The sequence below is a fragment of the Solenopsis invicta genome, chromosome 4, assembly GCF_016802725.1.
Source record: "Solenopsis invicta isolate M01_SB chromosome 4, UNIL_Sinv_3.0, whole genome shotgun sequence".
Taxonomy (NCBI): Eukaryota; Metazoa; Arthropoda; class Insecta; order Hymenoptera; family Formicidae; genus Solenopsis; species Solenopsis invicta.
This window is the reverse complement of record NC_052667.1, coordinates 642,089-660,601: the sequence shown is the minus strand read 5'-3', so window position 1 is coordinate 660,601 and position 18,513 is coordinate 642,089. Positions and strand designations below refer to the sequence as shown.

At 39.4% G+C, this 18,513-nt stretch overlaps 1 protein-coding gene across 8 annotated transcripts in view; it reads left to right on the top strand.

The window, feature by feature from the left end:
- Window positions 1–18,513, top strand: part of LOC105195834 (homeobox protein homothorax) — a 387,950-nt gene that overhangs the window by 37,069 nt on the left and 332,368 nt on the right. For all 8 annotated transcript variants that reach the window (XM_039448644.1, XM_026135893.2, XM_026135894.2 and 5 more), the window contains 2 exons: window positions 7,492–7,633; window positions 15,619–15,669. In XM_039448644.1, coding sequence (XP_039304578.1) covers window positions 7,492–7,633; window positions 15,619–15,669 — 193 coding nt within the window. The remainder of the gene's footprint in view (window positions 1–7,491; window positions 7,634–15,618; window positions 15,670–18,513) is intronic.

The following is an 18,513-nucleotide window of genomic DNA, read 5'->3' as shown; positions in this document are numbered from 1 at the left end:
TGAAATTTTCTATATTTTTCAACGGATGTGCGTCGAGTGCGTCGAGCGCGTTGCGCAATGCGGTGCCGATCGCTAAAACGAGTATTATTGCGCGGCGATAACAAATGCAGAGTCTTCATATGCATACTTTTAAATACGTTACTGCTTATTGCGATATTATGCACACTTTTAGTGTGCCTTTTGCCATTACGACGATTCTCTGATAAGTACAATATAATTTTATATGGATTTCAATACAAACGCGTGCTCCTTACTTTAATAATTGCGATAATCACCGATCATCACACGTGTCGTAATTTCTCTATCTCTCTATTTTATTTGTCAAATTTACGTTTTTACGCAATAGTGCATACCGATAAATGTTCCATTTTCCAAAGCGAGATGTTTTGGCGAGAAACAGGTGCGAGAGCAATCGCGCGCGGGACGAACTTGAAATGCACATAAATTCGTCGTGGCCATTTGATTTTCTGAGTCGGTCTACTCGACCGACCTGCCTCAACAACTGCCCGTAACGGACAAGTCGTTGCTAGATCGTCGTGATTTCTTCCCTCACTTTCGAAAGGAAGGCGACCTTTTTCTTTTTCTTTCCGGTTGGTGATAGAATTGCGATATCGAGAACAAGTATCGATAACTATAACAGTCAGTTGGCAACTAAATGTTTTTACATTATAATTATTGTTATTATTTCAGAAATATTTTTCTCATTCAGATTATTAAATACATTTTATTATTTTTATATAATAGAGTTCATGTATAATAATGGCATATTTGAAAAAAAAAAAAAAAAAAGAAACAGAATTGAATCAAAAGTTGTATTATAATGGGATAAAATATAAATTGAATGAAAAGCATTTAGAAATATTCATCTTTTTTGAATTATTGGCATGAATAATTAAATAAAAGAATAAATTTAAATTTTGTCAAAATGTAAAAATGCTACTGAATATTTCATGATAATACATAATCCATGTCAAAGTTATATTGTTAATAAGAAAAGAATGTCAGTAATATTCAGGTTAATAAGAAAAAATATTACTGCTTATTCAAGTATCAAGCAGAAAAACTGGTTGGAAATTATCGAGAAATATCGAAAGAGGAATACATCGATAGTTTACTACTATCATTAGGATTCTCAATCTCGAATAATATTGACGTTACATTTCGAAGTAGCGTGTTCAGTTTTCCGTATCACGCGCGATATCGTTTTTGCGATACATGACAAAGTCGGACAGAATATCATTACCATATGGTTAACTCAAGAGATAACCACGTTTCAACGAGTTGTCCCCGGCTTAACGATACTTTTCGTTTTTTCGCGATGACAATACGTTAGACTGTTTTTACGCAAATTTCCCGCTTAAGCTTGGTGGCAATATATATGTAAATTTAATAAGAAGCTACTGCGAGATTACACATATAAAGTACATATGAAAGTATAGCTAATGTATGCAATGAACCATCGTATCAGTGATACGCAGTGTTTCTCTTTATTCCTACGTTTTGTTTTTATTCTTGTCGCTAAAATTCCAGTATTTGTTTCCCTCTACATCATTATAGCTGCTGTAGCCGTATAGCAGCTCGTGCCACGCGCATCGTTCGTACAAGCTGAAACACGTCAATTGACCGTTTTACGGAGCGGCTCGGCGGCCGTGTTCCGCGTGATTTATAGCCGCGAGATGCCCCGATTTCTGATGTACGTCCTAGAACGGGAGCCTCATTATTCCGTGCACCCTGTAATTTGTCCATTCGTCGTGTGCCCCGGTCCGACCCGAGCAGGAGATTCCACAACTTTCTCGGAACGCTGCCGCCGCTGCCGTTGCCGCCGTCGTACCTCACTGGAATGAGTGCTTTCGGCGCAGATTACACGCGTGTAAACGTACGCTCTCCGAGAGTCCGACCTTATCGTATAGCGGTATTTTAAATTTCGATTATTTTTAAAATTCATTGAAAGGTATTGAAATATAAATTAAAATTTAATTCTTAATTAAGTATTTTTTGAGAGTTTTTATCTTTATTTTTTTAAATAATTTACAATACGAAATTTGAATCTTTAAAATATATATATATAATCTTTCTTTTTATATTTGGGTTAATTTTGAGACTCGTGACCTCGCACCATGCTGAGTACATCTTTTTCTACCGCGCTAAAAAAAAACTTGGATGTTAAGAATACTCGTGTCTATACAAAGTAATCTCAATTTACGGAATTCGCTTTTGGCGAGATCGGATTGAGTCGTTCGATTGCAGAGTCCATAGCCATTTTTGTCCCATGTTTCATCCAAGTCAATTAATTCGTCTATTAAATCATGTGGGACTTTCCACGTGCGAGGAGATTGATGCTGCTCATGCTCGAATGTAATGAGGCGCAGCAAAAAGAAAAAAAGTCAGGGACATCTTAATGTATTTTATTGCATAGAATAATTTTTAAAACAGGTTGCATAAATGTAAATGTATAAAGATGAATCTTACTAACGTATATTTTGTAATAAAATAAAGAAATGAAAGATAGAAAGACATTTAAAAATCTTTGGTGACACATACGCATAAATAAAACTTTTAATATAGTACAATATGTTGTCTTTTTTCATACTATATTTTTTTGGCTACATTTTCAATAATAATTAAATAATAAACATATTTTTTAAATATTTTCTTAATTTGCTAAAGATATGGTACAGAGTAATAGATTTAAATTTAATATAGCATAATGTTATAAATGTTTAAAATAATATTTAAAAAGAATCTTGTCGCTGATGATTTTTCCACCACGACGCCGCGACGTCGAGATTCTCCTAGTAAAGTTTTACGTAAGAACCGGATGTAAGGTGAAGACGCTAAACTAACCAATCACTGGAATCTTGGCGGCTTATGCAAGGGGTCGTTTACGGATTAGACGTCTCACAAGTCTTACGCAAATCCGAGCGACAATTTATCGCTCGATAGACGAAGAAGCACTATCGTTCAATTATCGATCGCTCGATACAATAATAAGAAACACCACGGATATCGTTTCTACGGTTGGCGATTTAATTGATGTAACTTTGGCTTCCTGTACGAAGAAGGAATGCAAATAGTTGTCGTTATCTTGTGCTACGAATGATTCGCAAAAGGAACGTCGAGACGCACGTTTCTCTCGTAGTTTTCTTAGAGGCTCAACGTTTACAAAGATTTTAGGAATTGTAGTATTTTATTCTATCTATTACGTTTCGTGATTTTAAAATAATTTATTATAAGCTGATAAAATAAGATGTCAAAATGTTTATTTATTTATCTGTAATATTATAGAAATTATGACTTTTTTGACAAAAAAATTTTATATAATATGATATGAATTTGATGAAAATTTTTTTCTTGTACAAAGGAAAATGATCTAATTTGTACAATAAACATCGCAAATGGTTTAATGTGCTCTGTTATAAGCAACAGTAAAAACTTGTAGAAACAGTCTTGTAGAAATTAACCATTATTTAATGTTTAGAGACGCTTGCGTTTGTAAGTGACGATCAATTGCTTGTATTACATCATTTTTATCTTTGGCTCTCTTCTGTTTTTTTCTCTCTTGACTTGTCGTTTCGCTGACTCGCCTTTTTTTATTCGATTATTTATTCGCATCGGTATCGCGATCGCGATCTTCTCGCACTCGTAACAAAATTGAAAGACATTTTTGAAATTACAACGCCACCAACAAAATTAAGCTATGCGCGCGAAAATGCGTCACTGTCGTTTAGCAAATCGTAAACCGCGGTACGGTGTGAAATTGACGATGCTTGTACACAACAGTAAGAGCCAGTAGAGAGAGAGAGAGAGAGAGAGAGAGAGAGAGAAAGAGAGAGAGAGAGAGAGAGATAGAGAGCAGGCAGGGGAGGCATAGAGAAAGAGTGAGAGAGGGGTGAAGAGGGAAGAGGCGTCGATTTGAGGGGCGGAAACCGCAAAACCACAAACATCCCCCGTACGGCGTACAACGGCCCAATCATATCATTACCTTTTGCGGTTCCGTCATTCTGACACCTCGTTTCTGCTCGTCGTTTGTCATCGACGTTGCACTTTGTTGTTGCGCCGCGCGCGACCACGTTTTCAAGAAACGCGCACTTAAAGTACCGCCGCGTTCAATCGCGGCCCGTAACGCGCTCGGTGGTTTTCCTGACCGCGGATAAAAAGGGGAAACTGTGGCATTCAACTGTGGCCTCGCGAGAGGCCAAGAGAGGCCTGAGAAAACGTCAAGCGAGATTGGTGAGATCGCGAACGTTGGGAATCGTGGAATCTCTTTGCGAATTTTAATTCTGCGATAAAAAAAAAAAACTGTCACTTTGTGTGTTCCATGCAATTTTTTAAATGTTTCTCAATCTAGTCGAAAACGATCTCGTGAATCGCGTTAGTCATCTTCGAATCTCATTAGAAGCGTAAAAAGGAGTCGGAAGAGGAGTCTTTCAATACGGGGCTGGGAGCGCGCGAAAAATCTAAATTAACAATTACCGCGCGACGTTGCGTTAAATCGATTATCCGGTGGTGGACGGCCGGTGATGCTGGGGGATAGAATTCGAGGAGAAGCTGCGGCAAGTAGAGGCGATAGAGATATGGACAAGGAGAAAGCAGAAAAAAAGACTACTAGGTAAGATCGCACCGCGGCGGTGGCGGGCAAAAGGGGTAAAGTCGACGGGACTTTTTTTCGGCCGGTCGGTTCGGTTTGGTTCGGTTAAGTTAGCGCGCAGGAGAGTACGTTGCTCGCGGCGGCCACGTCAATTTGTCGAAATTCGTTCCGAATCGTTTTATGTCCGCCACGCCGCGAGACGCGACCCGCTACCATGCGCACACAACGCCTCCACCTTGGCGGCTACCACGTTCGCGCCGCTCTTTCTCTCTCTCTCTCTCTCTCTCTTTCTCTCCCTCGAACCTCTTAAGGGCCCCGAGACCCCTCTAGGGTTTCATCGCCGTCTTTGAAATTGTATAACCCCGCGGGACGGGACGAGCCGCGAGCTAAAAATCCGTGTCAATGGTCACTTTTAACCGACTTCGTCATACAAGTATAGCCTATTCACATATGTATCATTTATTCACTTGCAAACTTTTTCAAGATAAAGATTTTATATCTCCAAATTTTCTGTATCTATTATTATTGATATCGTTAAAAAAAAAAAAAAAAACAATACGATGAAACGAGACATTTTTTAGTTGCTGTGATATTTTAGTTTTATGTAATTTGTTGGATAGCACTGTCAGTACTATATTCGGTAACATTCGTTCCAAATGAACGTGCATACAAATTAAATGCGTTGTTTTGTAGAAATTTACTTTGTGGATTGCATTTAGATTATATGTACCTTCTTATCATCTCTTGTCCACCTTTGTCTCTGATTTACATACGACTGATCGTTTAACAAATTCTAAAGTAAAATGTTAATGATACGAACGCAAATTAGAAGTTGATGTAAGCTTCGTTTAACTTCAAAATGACGTCAATTGCATTTGCATAACCGCAATGGTAAATATAGTACGTCTGCTTTTTCTGCATATTGCCCTAAGGTTAAATTTCACATAAGACGTAATGTAAATATTAAATAGAAACATTCTTTTATGCTTTATAGCAAATTAGTTGTATATTATTAAACAAGTAAATGGTTTAGAATGTCACAAAATTGTGTTAACTTGCATATTAAGTACACGCTTGCAACAATGTTGCACAGGCACCGGCCTAATCTTATCTTATCCTCCGTATTGGTAAGCGTACTTTACGAGTAACACGCGCTTATACGCACAAAGAAATATTACATCGTATCGAGCGGTACGACAACCTCTTCTATTTTTTTTCTCTCTTTTCTTTTCTCAATCTTCTCATCCCTCTCTTTCTCTCTCCTCGAATCGCTTTAAGGATTCTCAATACATATAATGCTTTTTTTTGTAGCACTTAACATCTTTTTATCAGATTCTAATTATTAACACAGTTATTTACATAGCCATTAACATAGCCACTTTATGCTTCTTAGCTCTTTTTGTTTGAAAAACACAAGTCAAGTAGATTTACTTGCTAACTCGTATTGATTTATATTAATAGCTAAACTTTGTCTTTAGACTGTGTTTGGATCTATACAAAGTAAGTCGGGATTCACCTAGCGAAAAGTAAGAACGATTCGCAGCTGTTTTCATTATTTAGCATGTCCTACCTATTGAATTTGCAACTTTCCACGAACGCATATGTTATTTCACCCTAGTTATTATTGGGGAGACTCTTCGTTATTATCGATTATTCTGCGTCATTATTCAATTTGTCCTTGAATATACAGCTCTCGCGTGTCTACGAATCACGAATAAATTATGAATCGAAGCAAGGAAAAAATAGTAAAAGTTGAATAATCTTTGATAGTGTCCTAGAGAGAGAGAGAGAGAGACTGAGAGAGAAGAGAAAGGGAGAGAGAGAAAGAATAATTTATTACGCAACGTAAAATGTGTGCTGCAAATAGGTGTGTGATTGCAAGGAAAATGTTGAATAGGAAATCATTGTTGAAAATGCATAATTATCCAATAATAATAAATACGTATAAGAATTTGTAATTAGAATAACTGTAGTAATTAGAAAAATTACGGCAGTTTGTCAGTGTTCTAGATTTGCACGTACATCATTTTTCTATGTAACAAAATGCAGAGGGTGAAATGTAATGTGGTCGCACGAAGACGTCGGAATCATTTTTTCCGCGTGGACGGCAATGAAGCAGTTCCCTGCTTTTCGGTTAAGCGCTTCACGCCGGATTTCGCTTCTTCTGCCACCACGGTTGTCCGAGTTAATTGCGTCCTCGTAGCGCTAACAGGCGGCCCACCCCGTCGGTCACGCGCGGATAAGAGAAAAACGCTAGACGCGGATAAGAGAAAAACATGCGGCCGCGGTCTACCGCCGCGCGGACGAGACTTTGGGTCGATTCAGATTGCTTTTTCGCCACGGGCCACACCTCGACGATTCGAGAAACGCTATTTACGGACATTCGGGAAGGAGGGGGGAGGGCGGGTGGTACATGACATTCAAAACATTAGCGAAAAGATCATTTTGGCGCGAAAATTATCCCACGATGAGTAGTGTCCCATACCGCCATAGTGTCCCATACGTACCGGACGAACAAGTGCATTATTACTGCACGTTTCTCTACAACACACGTTAGGGATCTGCTAATTATATCGATCTCGATTAATTACATTCATGAACGCCAAGTTTGTTTCGCTCGCAAGATTTTCGCGTCTCCTTTCGCAAGCGTCGAGGCTCGTTATATAATATCGCGGGCATCGGATAATAATTTATCGCCTCTTCGCAGAAATGAATCGGGCCAGAAGCCGTCGGCCAGAAGCTCGAAAGATTGCGACGTTAATTAGCATGCCTACCGAGATCGGCGCTGCTTTGCGATGGTGCGGTACGCTCCGTTAGCATAATGCGTATCTGCCGTTCACGCACTCACTCGCCTTGCGTTATTCCCGTTATCTTTAAGCGCACTCTCTCATTTCTTCTTTCAGACATCCCCTGTTCCCGCTTCTCGCACTCATATTCGAAAAGTGCGAGTTGGCAACGTGTACGCCGCGCGAGCCCGGTGTAGCTGGTGGTGACGTCTGCTCGTCAGAGAGCTTCAACGAGGACATCGCCGTTTTCTCAAAACAAGTAAGTGTTTACAGATTATTAAATGTGTAGAGAAAGACTTATCATGTCGCATCAGTAAGTATTATTCGTCTCGTTGTAACATACTTATAATCGAGTTTATCAACCTACGGAATAGCTGTCTCAGGGATCAAATTTATATCTACCAATTAATAATGTTCGTACATCGAGAGATTTTTTATTCACTTATATGGCTGAAAAAAAAAATAAGAGGAAGTTTCTAAACAGTTATATAATAGTAGCAGTTGCGATCCGCTTTTAGAGTTCCTTGGTATGTTTTAAAAGGTCGAAATCCTTGGACGAAATCTTGGCGAAAATCTTCGGATTTTGTTCGGCGAACTGTCGCACGATTCTTCCGTGAGAGAATGTCCCGGAGGGATTTTCGGGTCTTTGCATGAGTCACGAGCTCACGAGCTCACGAGCTCACGAGGATGCGCGTTTCGTCTCCGTCCCGAAACAGTAGATCCACGCACGAGACTCGCTAGCGTGTCTTAACCGAGGCTCGAAGAAGAAGAAGAACCCTGCCTATTCGTGGGACTTATTTTTAGGATTACCGTTGAAAGACCCGGGGCCCGGGTATACGAGCTCCGTTCTAGCTACGAGGTAGAAGAGATTCGTCTGCTCGCTCGCGCGCGTGAGCGCGTTTTTTCTCTCTTCTCTTGCTTCCTATTTTTTTCTTTCCCTCTAGCGGTTCACCTGAGGCAGGTCCCCCCAAGGACACGCGTAGGTAACTCGAGAGCCTACGGGGCCGCATGCCATGAAACGATTTGGACCTTTTAAAACATACCATTTCGCCGTCTGCGTGCCGGGTCGCGCACGTAGGTCTGTCCGAAGGTCTCGGAAAGTGTACCGGTCAAACGCACATTTCCGCGTGTTTTCACAGACATTCGCACCGACGCGCGACATCTCTGCGTAATACATCATAGCGACTATTATTCGGTAGTAGGAAAGTAGAACAAATATATTCCATATTTGAAGGTGTCACATTCTCTTCTTGCTGTTGGTTACTTCCAAGTGCTCCACTTGAAAAATATTTAACTAATTAACGACTTGTGCAACTGAGCGTTGATACATTGAATTATGTCGCGCGGATACATATGCGGATTCCTAGTATTGATTTATACTAGGAATAATAATAATAAATTTTCTTCATATGCGAAAAATGCAATTAAATGCTTGGAAATAGACAAAAAATAATATTTTGTATAAAGCAATGAAGAAAATTCTTCTTCATTCACTTCTGCCTGTTTTTTTACGTAATTGTCTAAAAATATAGCATTCATGACAGCATATTAAGCCGAGGTAATAGAACGGGCAATAAAAATGTTATCATGCTCGTTTGCTTATGGTGAAGCGATGCAAACGAATTCAGCACATTTAGATTGAAGGGTATCGGATCCATTGCGCTGCACTGTTAGATAGCTGTAATCTCCAGTTATTTTTATGTAGCATTATGCGTCTGAACCGTTACGATAGGATTTTGTATCATGCGTCATATATCGTTAATTGAAATTCTTAACTGAAGTAATGCTTTTTACTAGTGTTATTGCACAATAGATATGCGATCGCGGGAATTTTCGCGAATAATTCACGCTCACGCGAACACGCTCATGCGTCATTATCGTTGAAAGAAAAAGAAATTCGTCGAGTCTTACATCTAAATATAGGGTGTCGGTAATACGGTAGCACTGGCTTTGAGCAACGCTATGCTGAGATAACGATAAGAGTTAAGCCTCGGCGCGAGGTAGGATAAGGTGGCGACCTGTATGTATACATTATTTTGTCGCGTTGATGCCGAAAAGCACCAGACGATAAGAACATTCCAAATTTCCGGCGTATTGAGATTTTCGTATCTGAGACAATCAAACGCGTATTGCATTTTTTTTCGACATCATTTTTTTCTTCGACAGAGGAGGTAGGGCGTGGTAAAACTCGCGAAAATGGCGCGCGAATCTCGCGTTTCTATGTTATTTATCTGCGAGCGAGCGTCGACGTTATTACGTTGGTGTATACCGTCGAAGGTACCCCGACGGGGTGTTGCGAAACTGACATGATATTTGCATCTTAATAAGGCGCACCATAAGGTGCATTTCAAAACGCACGCCGACGGAAAATAATGCTTATGACTACGGGACGTTTATTTCGCGACGACGCCGTGCTCGTGTATCGCCTTAATACGATACCGCTTCTTACTCGAATATTTTCCTCTTTCTTCTTCGGCGTCGAAGTTAGTTCCGTGATTAAATCCGCAGAATACCGAGGTTGAAATTGACAGTTATGTAGTCTTTTTTTATTATATATCTGGCTTTTTTAATAACGATAAATTAATAATAACAATCACTAGGAAAGGAAATGAATATGTAACAAAGTAATGAAAGTTGAAAATTGCGGTATTATGAATTGCTTCTGTTATTGTTTTTAGAGCTTGTTTTTAGAGTGCACATGTTATCACACCAAGTAGAACATTTGTTTTGAGATATTTATCGTCAGTTTAGATTGATTGTTAACTGATATACTCGATTATTAACTCAATCGGATGTCGTGTTTTAATGCGAGTAATAAATTAAATTTTAACTTATCAAGATTTGAAAATTTCAAGACCGTTTACAATTTAATGCCATCACTAAATTTGATTGAAAAATATTTAAATAATTTAAACTTAATTTTTGAAATTATTTAACTGTCGAACTGTTAAAAGCAGCGTATCCCAAGCGTTTCCTCTTTCTTGCGCCTTCCACACGTACACGCGCACACACAATCTTCTCTAAAAATATCCGTAGGATACCTGTAGTTTCTTTTACCTGCGAGAACGCATCTCGGATGTATCGTCACATCTCGGCAAATCAACACTTGGCGAGCATCGATATTCAAGCGAGCGTTGCCTTTGAAGGCCGTCACTAGGCGCATAGGTCTCTCACGCACACGCGACGATGCACGTCGGCAGATAAGCAGGTGACAATCCTCTTGCGGCGGTTTTCGAGGCGTGCCGTGTGAGAGAGAGAGAGAGAGAGAGCCGTCGTGCCCTCGTACCCCTCGGTGTTCCCTTCTCGCCCCATGTATCGGTACCGGCGCGCTGCGCCGCGCCGGCCGCGGCGATAGGGCCGTACGACAAAAGGGCCGCATGCTGCGCGCGGGATTATTTCGCGTTTCGTTGCGTGCGTGCGTGCGTGCGTGCGTGCGTGCATTGCGTGCGTGCACGCATGCGCTATGGCTGCCACGAAGCACAGCGCATGCGCAGTCTTCAGTTGAGGCCCGACCACGGCGGTCGTCGAGTCGTGAGAAGCATCGAAGCGTGGAGAGTCGAGCCGGCGATAGCAGAAGGGGAACCGGTGAGGCATCGAGAGGGGCATGCCATGCAAGATGGGAGTGGGGAACTGCTCATTTTCTGCCATTGTAAATTGATCTATTCAATGGGTCCACTATTATCCCCCCCTGTAGTCCACGCATCGTGTGCCCTATGGGGCCGCGATGTTCCAGTCTTCCGTGCCCCATTCTGCCCTTCTACTTTCGTTCCTTCTCTCTCCTCCTTTCCTTGCCCTCGCTAGCGACTTCTCTACCTCGGTCGCTCTTCGCGCGCGCACTCGCGCTGCCTTCGACTTCGACGTTGCTTGGCTGCAACGTGCCATCGGTTGTACCCCCGCTGCGCTACGTTACGCTGTGCCTTTGTTGCGCCTTTTTTCACCCGCCAAAAGAGGCATCTCGCTTTTTTTTGCGATTATCGCCGGCGACCGCGTCAAAAAATTTACTCGCGCTCCGTCGCCTTCACGGCCGCTCACTACTTTTACGTCAATCTGGCCGGTCAAATGAGCCTCGTGATATTCCCCCGCTATCAATAAAAACTTTTCATCCACACTTGTGAAGATTCGACTTTAAAGGAATTTTGCTGCAGGACGAAAGCAATATTTAATCATCATTTTTCCATAGAAATTTTATGAAAAATAATTAGACATACGTATATGAGCCTAAGAAAGTTATTTATATTCCAAATCATTTTTCGACAATTTTAACAAATTTTATATTGTATATATTATATCTTGTTATTGTTATATATTTTATATCTTTGAATTTGTTATGCTTATAGGCATATGGAAAGAAAGAGGCGAGCGAGAAAACGGAAAAAAAAAGATTCTGTAGAGATTTATTGATACAATTAGGAGGCACTTTTCTCTGACAGTATTAAACCCTTATAAAATACCATTCCCGTATTGATGGCGATCGCTAGATAAATGTATTCTATTCAAAGCTGTCAGTTTTTTCTCTTTCGACATTTATTGACTTTCTTCTAATTAGTTTCATGACTAAAAAGTCTTATGTGTACAAAAATATTATAAACATTGTATTCATAAAATTGTTTTTACGTTGAGAAATCTTTACGTGGAATCATTTACGATATATTATAATATGGTCTAAAGAGTCAATTAGCCGTTACAAGAAATGCTTCGCCTTTCGATGCCTCGGTTTTAAAAGAGAGATTCGAGATCAATATTAACTAAACGAAATCCACGTAAATCCTCGCTATTGCGAATAGGTAGCATTTGAACCGGTTTTTCATTACTTGATCTTAAATTATACTTGTAATCATCAAATTTTAATTAGAAATTTAATAAAATGTTAAAAACCGGTACGTTTAAAGAAGTTTTAAACTAAAGATATTTAAATTAAATATTTAATATTTTATTAAAAAATTTGTAGCCAAGGAAAATATTTATTTTGATACGTTTTATATTTTTCTCTTTTAATTGTTTCTACATCAGGAGTGTGTATACACGTTTAATCCTGTTGTTACGAGCTACATGACTATCGCCGGCAGTCTTACCATGTTACAATTTCGCAATTATCGCGTTCTAGCGTAAATATCTCCCCGTTTTGACGTGTGCTACCATGCGATAGCGATCACGCGGTATCACGCGCTGTGCCGGTTCTCCTTCTCGCGACTCGGCAGTCTGTCGTCTGTCGTGTCATGTCGTTTACAAAAATACGTGCCGTGCAGTTATTCGTATCACTTGGTATCATTCATTAATTCTCATTAATTTAAATATCGAATTGTATTCGGTATTTAATTACCTTGATGTATTAAATACTTGAGTACACAATCGTGTCAGAAAGGTCATTTTAAAAGTGAGCATTTAAGAAATGAATTTTCTGTCACGCATGTTTCTAATTTTGAAAAGTCTGTTTGAGATTGTAAAATATTCTTCTTGCCTGAGTAGTTAGAGTGAAGACATGTAAAAGATTTATATTTGCAAAGCTTGAGGAAGATAGGACGAATGGACTATTCGTATTATTGTGCAAAATTCTTTTTTTCTTTGGATGGTTACCGCCATTTACAAACAACAAAAATCGTTATTTTTGCATGCACAAAGTGTTGCATACGATCTAACAGTAGTATGCGTAGATTTTTTAGAAATACTGATTTATGTGAAAATTTACTTTTAACGGACAAGGGATAAATCAATCATTAGTCTGTTTAAGGAAAACCAAATGTTTTCTGTGGTCCGCGTTTGAAATAAATCTTATCCTTTTATTTTGTCCTTTTGTTAGAGAACTCAAATTGAATTGAATTGCATTATTTGAGAAAGTCAAAAGAAGTGAAAGTTCTTTATTTTAGCTTTAGGAAGCTTTTCTAATATAAGATAAATGTAAAATGTAGCGGTATTTTTGTAATTATTAAAAAATTATGATATTATTGTAAGATGTGCGAGAAAAACATTGAAACAGTAAAGACAATATTGAAATTTATTATTTATTTGTCTTTATTTTTGTTTATTATGATTTGCATAAAACAAGTATTAATGTATTCGTAATTATGAACATTAAATAAAGACTCATTTTTTGAAGTTTACTAATGTCATACAATACCATCTATTTAATATGTTGAAAAATAAACGAAAAGAAATGAGAAAAATAAGAAAAATTAGAAACTTTTCGCTTGTGTCACGTATTCTAGTCTGCTTAGAATTCTCCAACTGCTCAGAAGGGAAGGGTTTTACGAAGGGTTCGAGGGGGCGGCAGCAATAGCAGAGGCAAGAGAGCAGCAACAGCAGCAGCCTCCAAAGCAGCTGCTTCGTATATCTCTCGGCAGGATCGGCGCACACCACGTACGCGCGATACGTGTGCGTATGTATTTTCCTCCATGTGTTGTTCGTACGTGCACACGAGGTTGCCCCGAACAGACACCCCGCGTGCCGGAACGAGAGCATTCTCTAAATATTATCGCACAATATTTTTACCGCCTCCGCCGCGCGCGCGCGCGCGCGCTGAGTTATGCGCCTGACAGCCAGCAAATGCTGACGTTTCTATACGCATCTATCGATGTTTGTTTTCTCATCGAATATCCTCGCACGAACGGTCGATTTCCTCCGCCATCATCGTGCGATGATACCGCGCTTTTTCCTTCTACGGAAGCGTACATCGCATTATCACTGTTTCAATATCGTAATGAGTTATTCCTTGTATTGTTGTACAAACGAATTTCTTTGTAAGTTGAACGGAATATATTGCCCAACTATTGTAGAATTAAACGCTGATTCATTTTTCAAGTCCTGTTGCTTTCTTTCACATCCTGTGAATCTTTTCATTTCACTCATTGTCTTTTTAACGGATGCATCAGCCCTACGTGTCGGCGTATGAACAACTACATCGTTTCAGGAAACACTCTGTGCAAAGATCTAAAAGCAAGAGAAAAGAAAAAGACTCGCAGAAAACAGAATAGGCTGTTTACAATTTGTAATTTTGCTTACCTGCATGGCGCTACTCGACTGCTCTCGTTTGCTCTCTCTCTCTCTCTCTCTCTCTCTCTCTCTCTCTCTCTCTCTCTCTCGGAGATAGTCGAAAAAGCGCGATGACAGGGCCGCGTAAGAACTAACCCTCCTCCCTATCTCCCCTACGAACAGTTGACAGTATTTTTGTCGCATAAGACGCCTTCATTATCTATACACTGAAACGGGAGAGCTCGAGAACTTCCATTCAGAATTCCGGCTCATGAATACGTACTCTTGCCTGGGAATTCGTGCGTGCGGACAATATTTCATTATCCGACCTTTTTCTCTCATAGAAGAGCGACGCTTCTGACTAAATCTCACATTTCTTGACTCTTTGGACACTTTTGACGCTCTCTGTAAGAGAAGAAGTCATTCAATCTGTCTGAAAAGTCTCGTCGTGTCTCTTCGAAACTGTCAATGTATTCGACCGCATGTAACAAATAATGACGTTACAATAACTTACAGGTGAACCTTGCGTTAATCTTTTATTAAGTAAAAATGAAATATATGAAATATATCAGCGGAAACCAAATAAAAAAAATTTGTATTTTTTTATCTCTTTAATTTATTTTGACTACTTACATAGCGCGGTTTGTTAGTGATCAACATAATTCGTCCACCGAATGGGGGGGGGGGCATATATATATATATATAGAGAGAGAGAGAGAGAGAGAGAGAGACAAGATCTAATCTGATCATTCGATCTAGCGACGAAAAGCATAACTCGCCTGTCCTATGGACTTTATAAGATGTGTTAGCGCTGCTAGCTCATGAAATTAGTCGTGCGATTCTTTCTGCCTTCTTTCATCACTAAACACGAAAGTAGTTTTGTTTCCATTCTGATCGGTGCGCTGCACGCGGCGCCATGAAAATGCCTGAGAATCTTACCTCTTGTCCGCTTCCTCTATCGCTATCTGCTTTCTCAATTTGCCGCCGGGATTCCATCGCGTTCCCCGACGCGTTTCCGTTTCTGTACGTACGAATTGAACAGTGGGGGTCCAATTAAGAGGAAGGCACGCGAAGGAAATCGCTTAAAGAAAAGAGGTATGGAAGATGAAGAGGGAGCCGGAAGGTGTGGCGTGAGGCTTGCTTGTGCTCATGTGTGCATTTCTATACATACGAGTATATGTATGTATAGAGATGATACGATCGTCCATGTAGCTTTAATACCACAATTACACTGGATCCAATTATTAACGCTCTTATATGTGTGTCTGTGTGTTACAGATCAGACAAGAGAAGCCGTACTACATTGCGGATCCGGAGGTGGACTCGCTGGTGAGTATTTCCTTATTTATTCGTTAGTAGGTGTGATGGAGCGAGGCATCCGAGACGTGTTTCTCGATATCGCTTATCTGTGGCATATAACGTCGTCCGACTCTAGATGCGTCAAATATTTTTAATCGTTCATTTTCAAAACTCATTTGTACGCTCAATGTCTCGGAGATGGTTGCAAAATTCGTTTGAATTCATACACGAAACACGGCTCGGTCGCTTCTCATCGTCACTGAAACATTTACGATTAATTACGGGAGCAATTAAAGAAGAGGATATTTTGAGTAAAAGGAGCGCAAATCGCGTTATTCGATTTAGCGGCGTGTAAATAGCAAGAAATCTCGTAGTTGCGTTTCGTCTTCCCTGACGACTCCGGCGCATATCTAATCGCTCAATTTCATCGAGCGATCGTCCGTCGAGATACCCAAATACGGTCGGCCGACTTCAACGACGAAATAACGAGCCAGGAAGTAAGGTTACCACGCGCTAGGTTTCCACACTTTTTTTCTCCCAGCGAGTGGAATAATTAACGGAGCGTTATCGTTGTGCGCTTCCATCCGTCGTTATTCCGGTCGGAACACGGATTTGGAGTTTCACAAGGGCGGATACATTTGTTTTCTGGACGATAAAACAGCGTGTCCTACTGCCCAGAACAAACCACCACATGCTGCATTTTTCCGTTATCTTTTTAAACGCAATTGAAACGATCTGCAATCACTCCCAATCTTTCTTTTATTAATAGATTCAATATAGAAATTAATGCATAAATACTTTCATCACTTGCTGAATAAATCATTGTATTCAGCATGGTATACAACGGTTCGTGGGTAACGGTTCATAGTAGAAGGTCAATGATATATTTAGGTATAATGAAACAGTAATTAAAGATGTAAATAATATGTAGGTGTATTGTACAGTATTGTTTTCCTCGGCAAGCGAGTGACTATTTGATTCAAAACTTTGACAGGATGCGGAGGAAGAGATATTTTAGGCAATCCTTCATCTCCGATCGATGCTTTCCGATCGAGATAAGTGAGTGGAATGGATTTTTTTTTAATAATTCCGAGTGTTTTTTTTTTTTTTTTTTTTTTTTTGTAGAAACGTGTACACGCGGTGGTGATAATTAGGACAATTTACGTAAGATCGATTCGCCATCAGGGATTCCTCGAGGAATCGTTGTATTTCTTGCCTTTATTATGCTCTGTAAAATTTTTCAAAGAATGTTGAAATCACATTGAAAAGACATTTTGACGACTTTAGAGTTGTTATTTTTTCTCAGACTTTATTTATGTACAAAAGATTTAGCATTTTTATTCTTATTTTAAAAAATAATTTTTTTAGCTTTGAGATATACGTATAACTAATATAAATATATTATAAATAAAACTTAATATATTTAAAATAAATTAAAAACACTGTACAGTTTTATATAATACTATATGCATAGTTTAGAACATAATCAAAATTGGATTATAGATAGTTAACAAGAATTTAATATAAATATGGTAAAAAATATTTAAATAATGTTACAAAACTGTATATACGAAAAATTTAATAACTGTATTAATGATTTCTGACTTTAATAGAAAATTTCTAGCTATCATTTATGTGTCTAAATCAATATACATCCAGAATTAAATATTTTTCACATTTTATTTGTCTTTCAGAATCATATATTTTTATTTAACGAAAATACATTCGAAAAAAGTATATTTTTATTGAGGCCATTTGTGGAGATCGTACTTTTTATCGTCATTATTTTGGTGAAAATGTTTTCGGCTTTTTTCTCCATTGATAGTTTTTATTTAAACATATACGAGTATTACATTTCTCAAAATCAACATGTTGAGCTAATGCCAAATTGTTGTTGCGTTTGTTTTGATTTTTTACATAGAAGAAAAAAAATAGAATGGTGACGAGAAATGTATTCCGTTGACCCTGTTCTCGCACTGTTGCCCACAATTTTTCGAAACGTCACGTCCGTTACCTGGCTTGTCACGACCGTATCAAGTCACAAATATTCGGGCCAGGCGACACCTTGCTTCTGCGGCTGCCATTGTCACAACTGTCGACTGACCTTATTTAAAAATATTAGCATAGATGTAGAAACCTAGATAATGACAAAATTATTTTGTTTACTCATTTGCAATACTAATACACAAGGTGAGAAAAGAAAAAATAATAATAATAATGAGGAAATGGTTATAATAATTATTATATCAGGTTTTAAAAATCTTTAGAAACCTTTTTAGATTATTACTATAACTTTTGGTTCAAGTATAAATCACGTAAAAATAAGTTTCGTCGATGATTTATGTCTTGATTTTTGCGCCACGAGGTCGGAAGTACCATCGACGTTTGCGGTCGTTGTCTTTCACGCGCGCATTGCTCTCGCCTATCCCCGACGCGGCGTGCATTTGCAAAAAGCCGCCCTTGGCAGATGTTACGGGTAGTAAATTGAGGGAGTTAAATGAACTCGGCGGATAAAAATTTTTGAATCGTCTACCACTATTGGCCAGGTTGTCGCGATAGAGAAGCTAGAGAAGTCTCTCCTCGGGGCTAGTGCATTCGTCGTTGCACCGCCGCGCCGCTGTAGTCACCGTACACGTAGTTGTTTACCGGTTGCCGTAGAGAGGCCGGCGGAAGGTGGCGTGGCTTCATTACGTCCGTGGCAAATCGCAATCTACGAGCAATGAGCTTCTATCGTAAAGAAGAGGCACGTAACGTTGGCGCTTTTTGCTTCGTCTACTTCACCCTCTTTCTCTCTTCCTTCCGCCGCCTTTCGCGTCCTTTCGACCCCCTCTATGTTCTCTTCCTCCTCGACTCTCTCGAGCTTCGGAGAGTTCT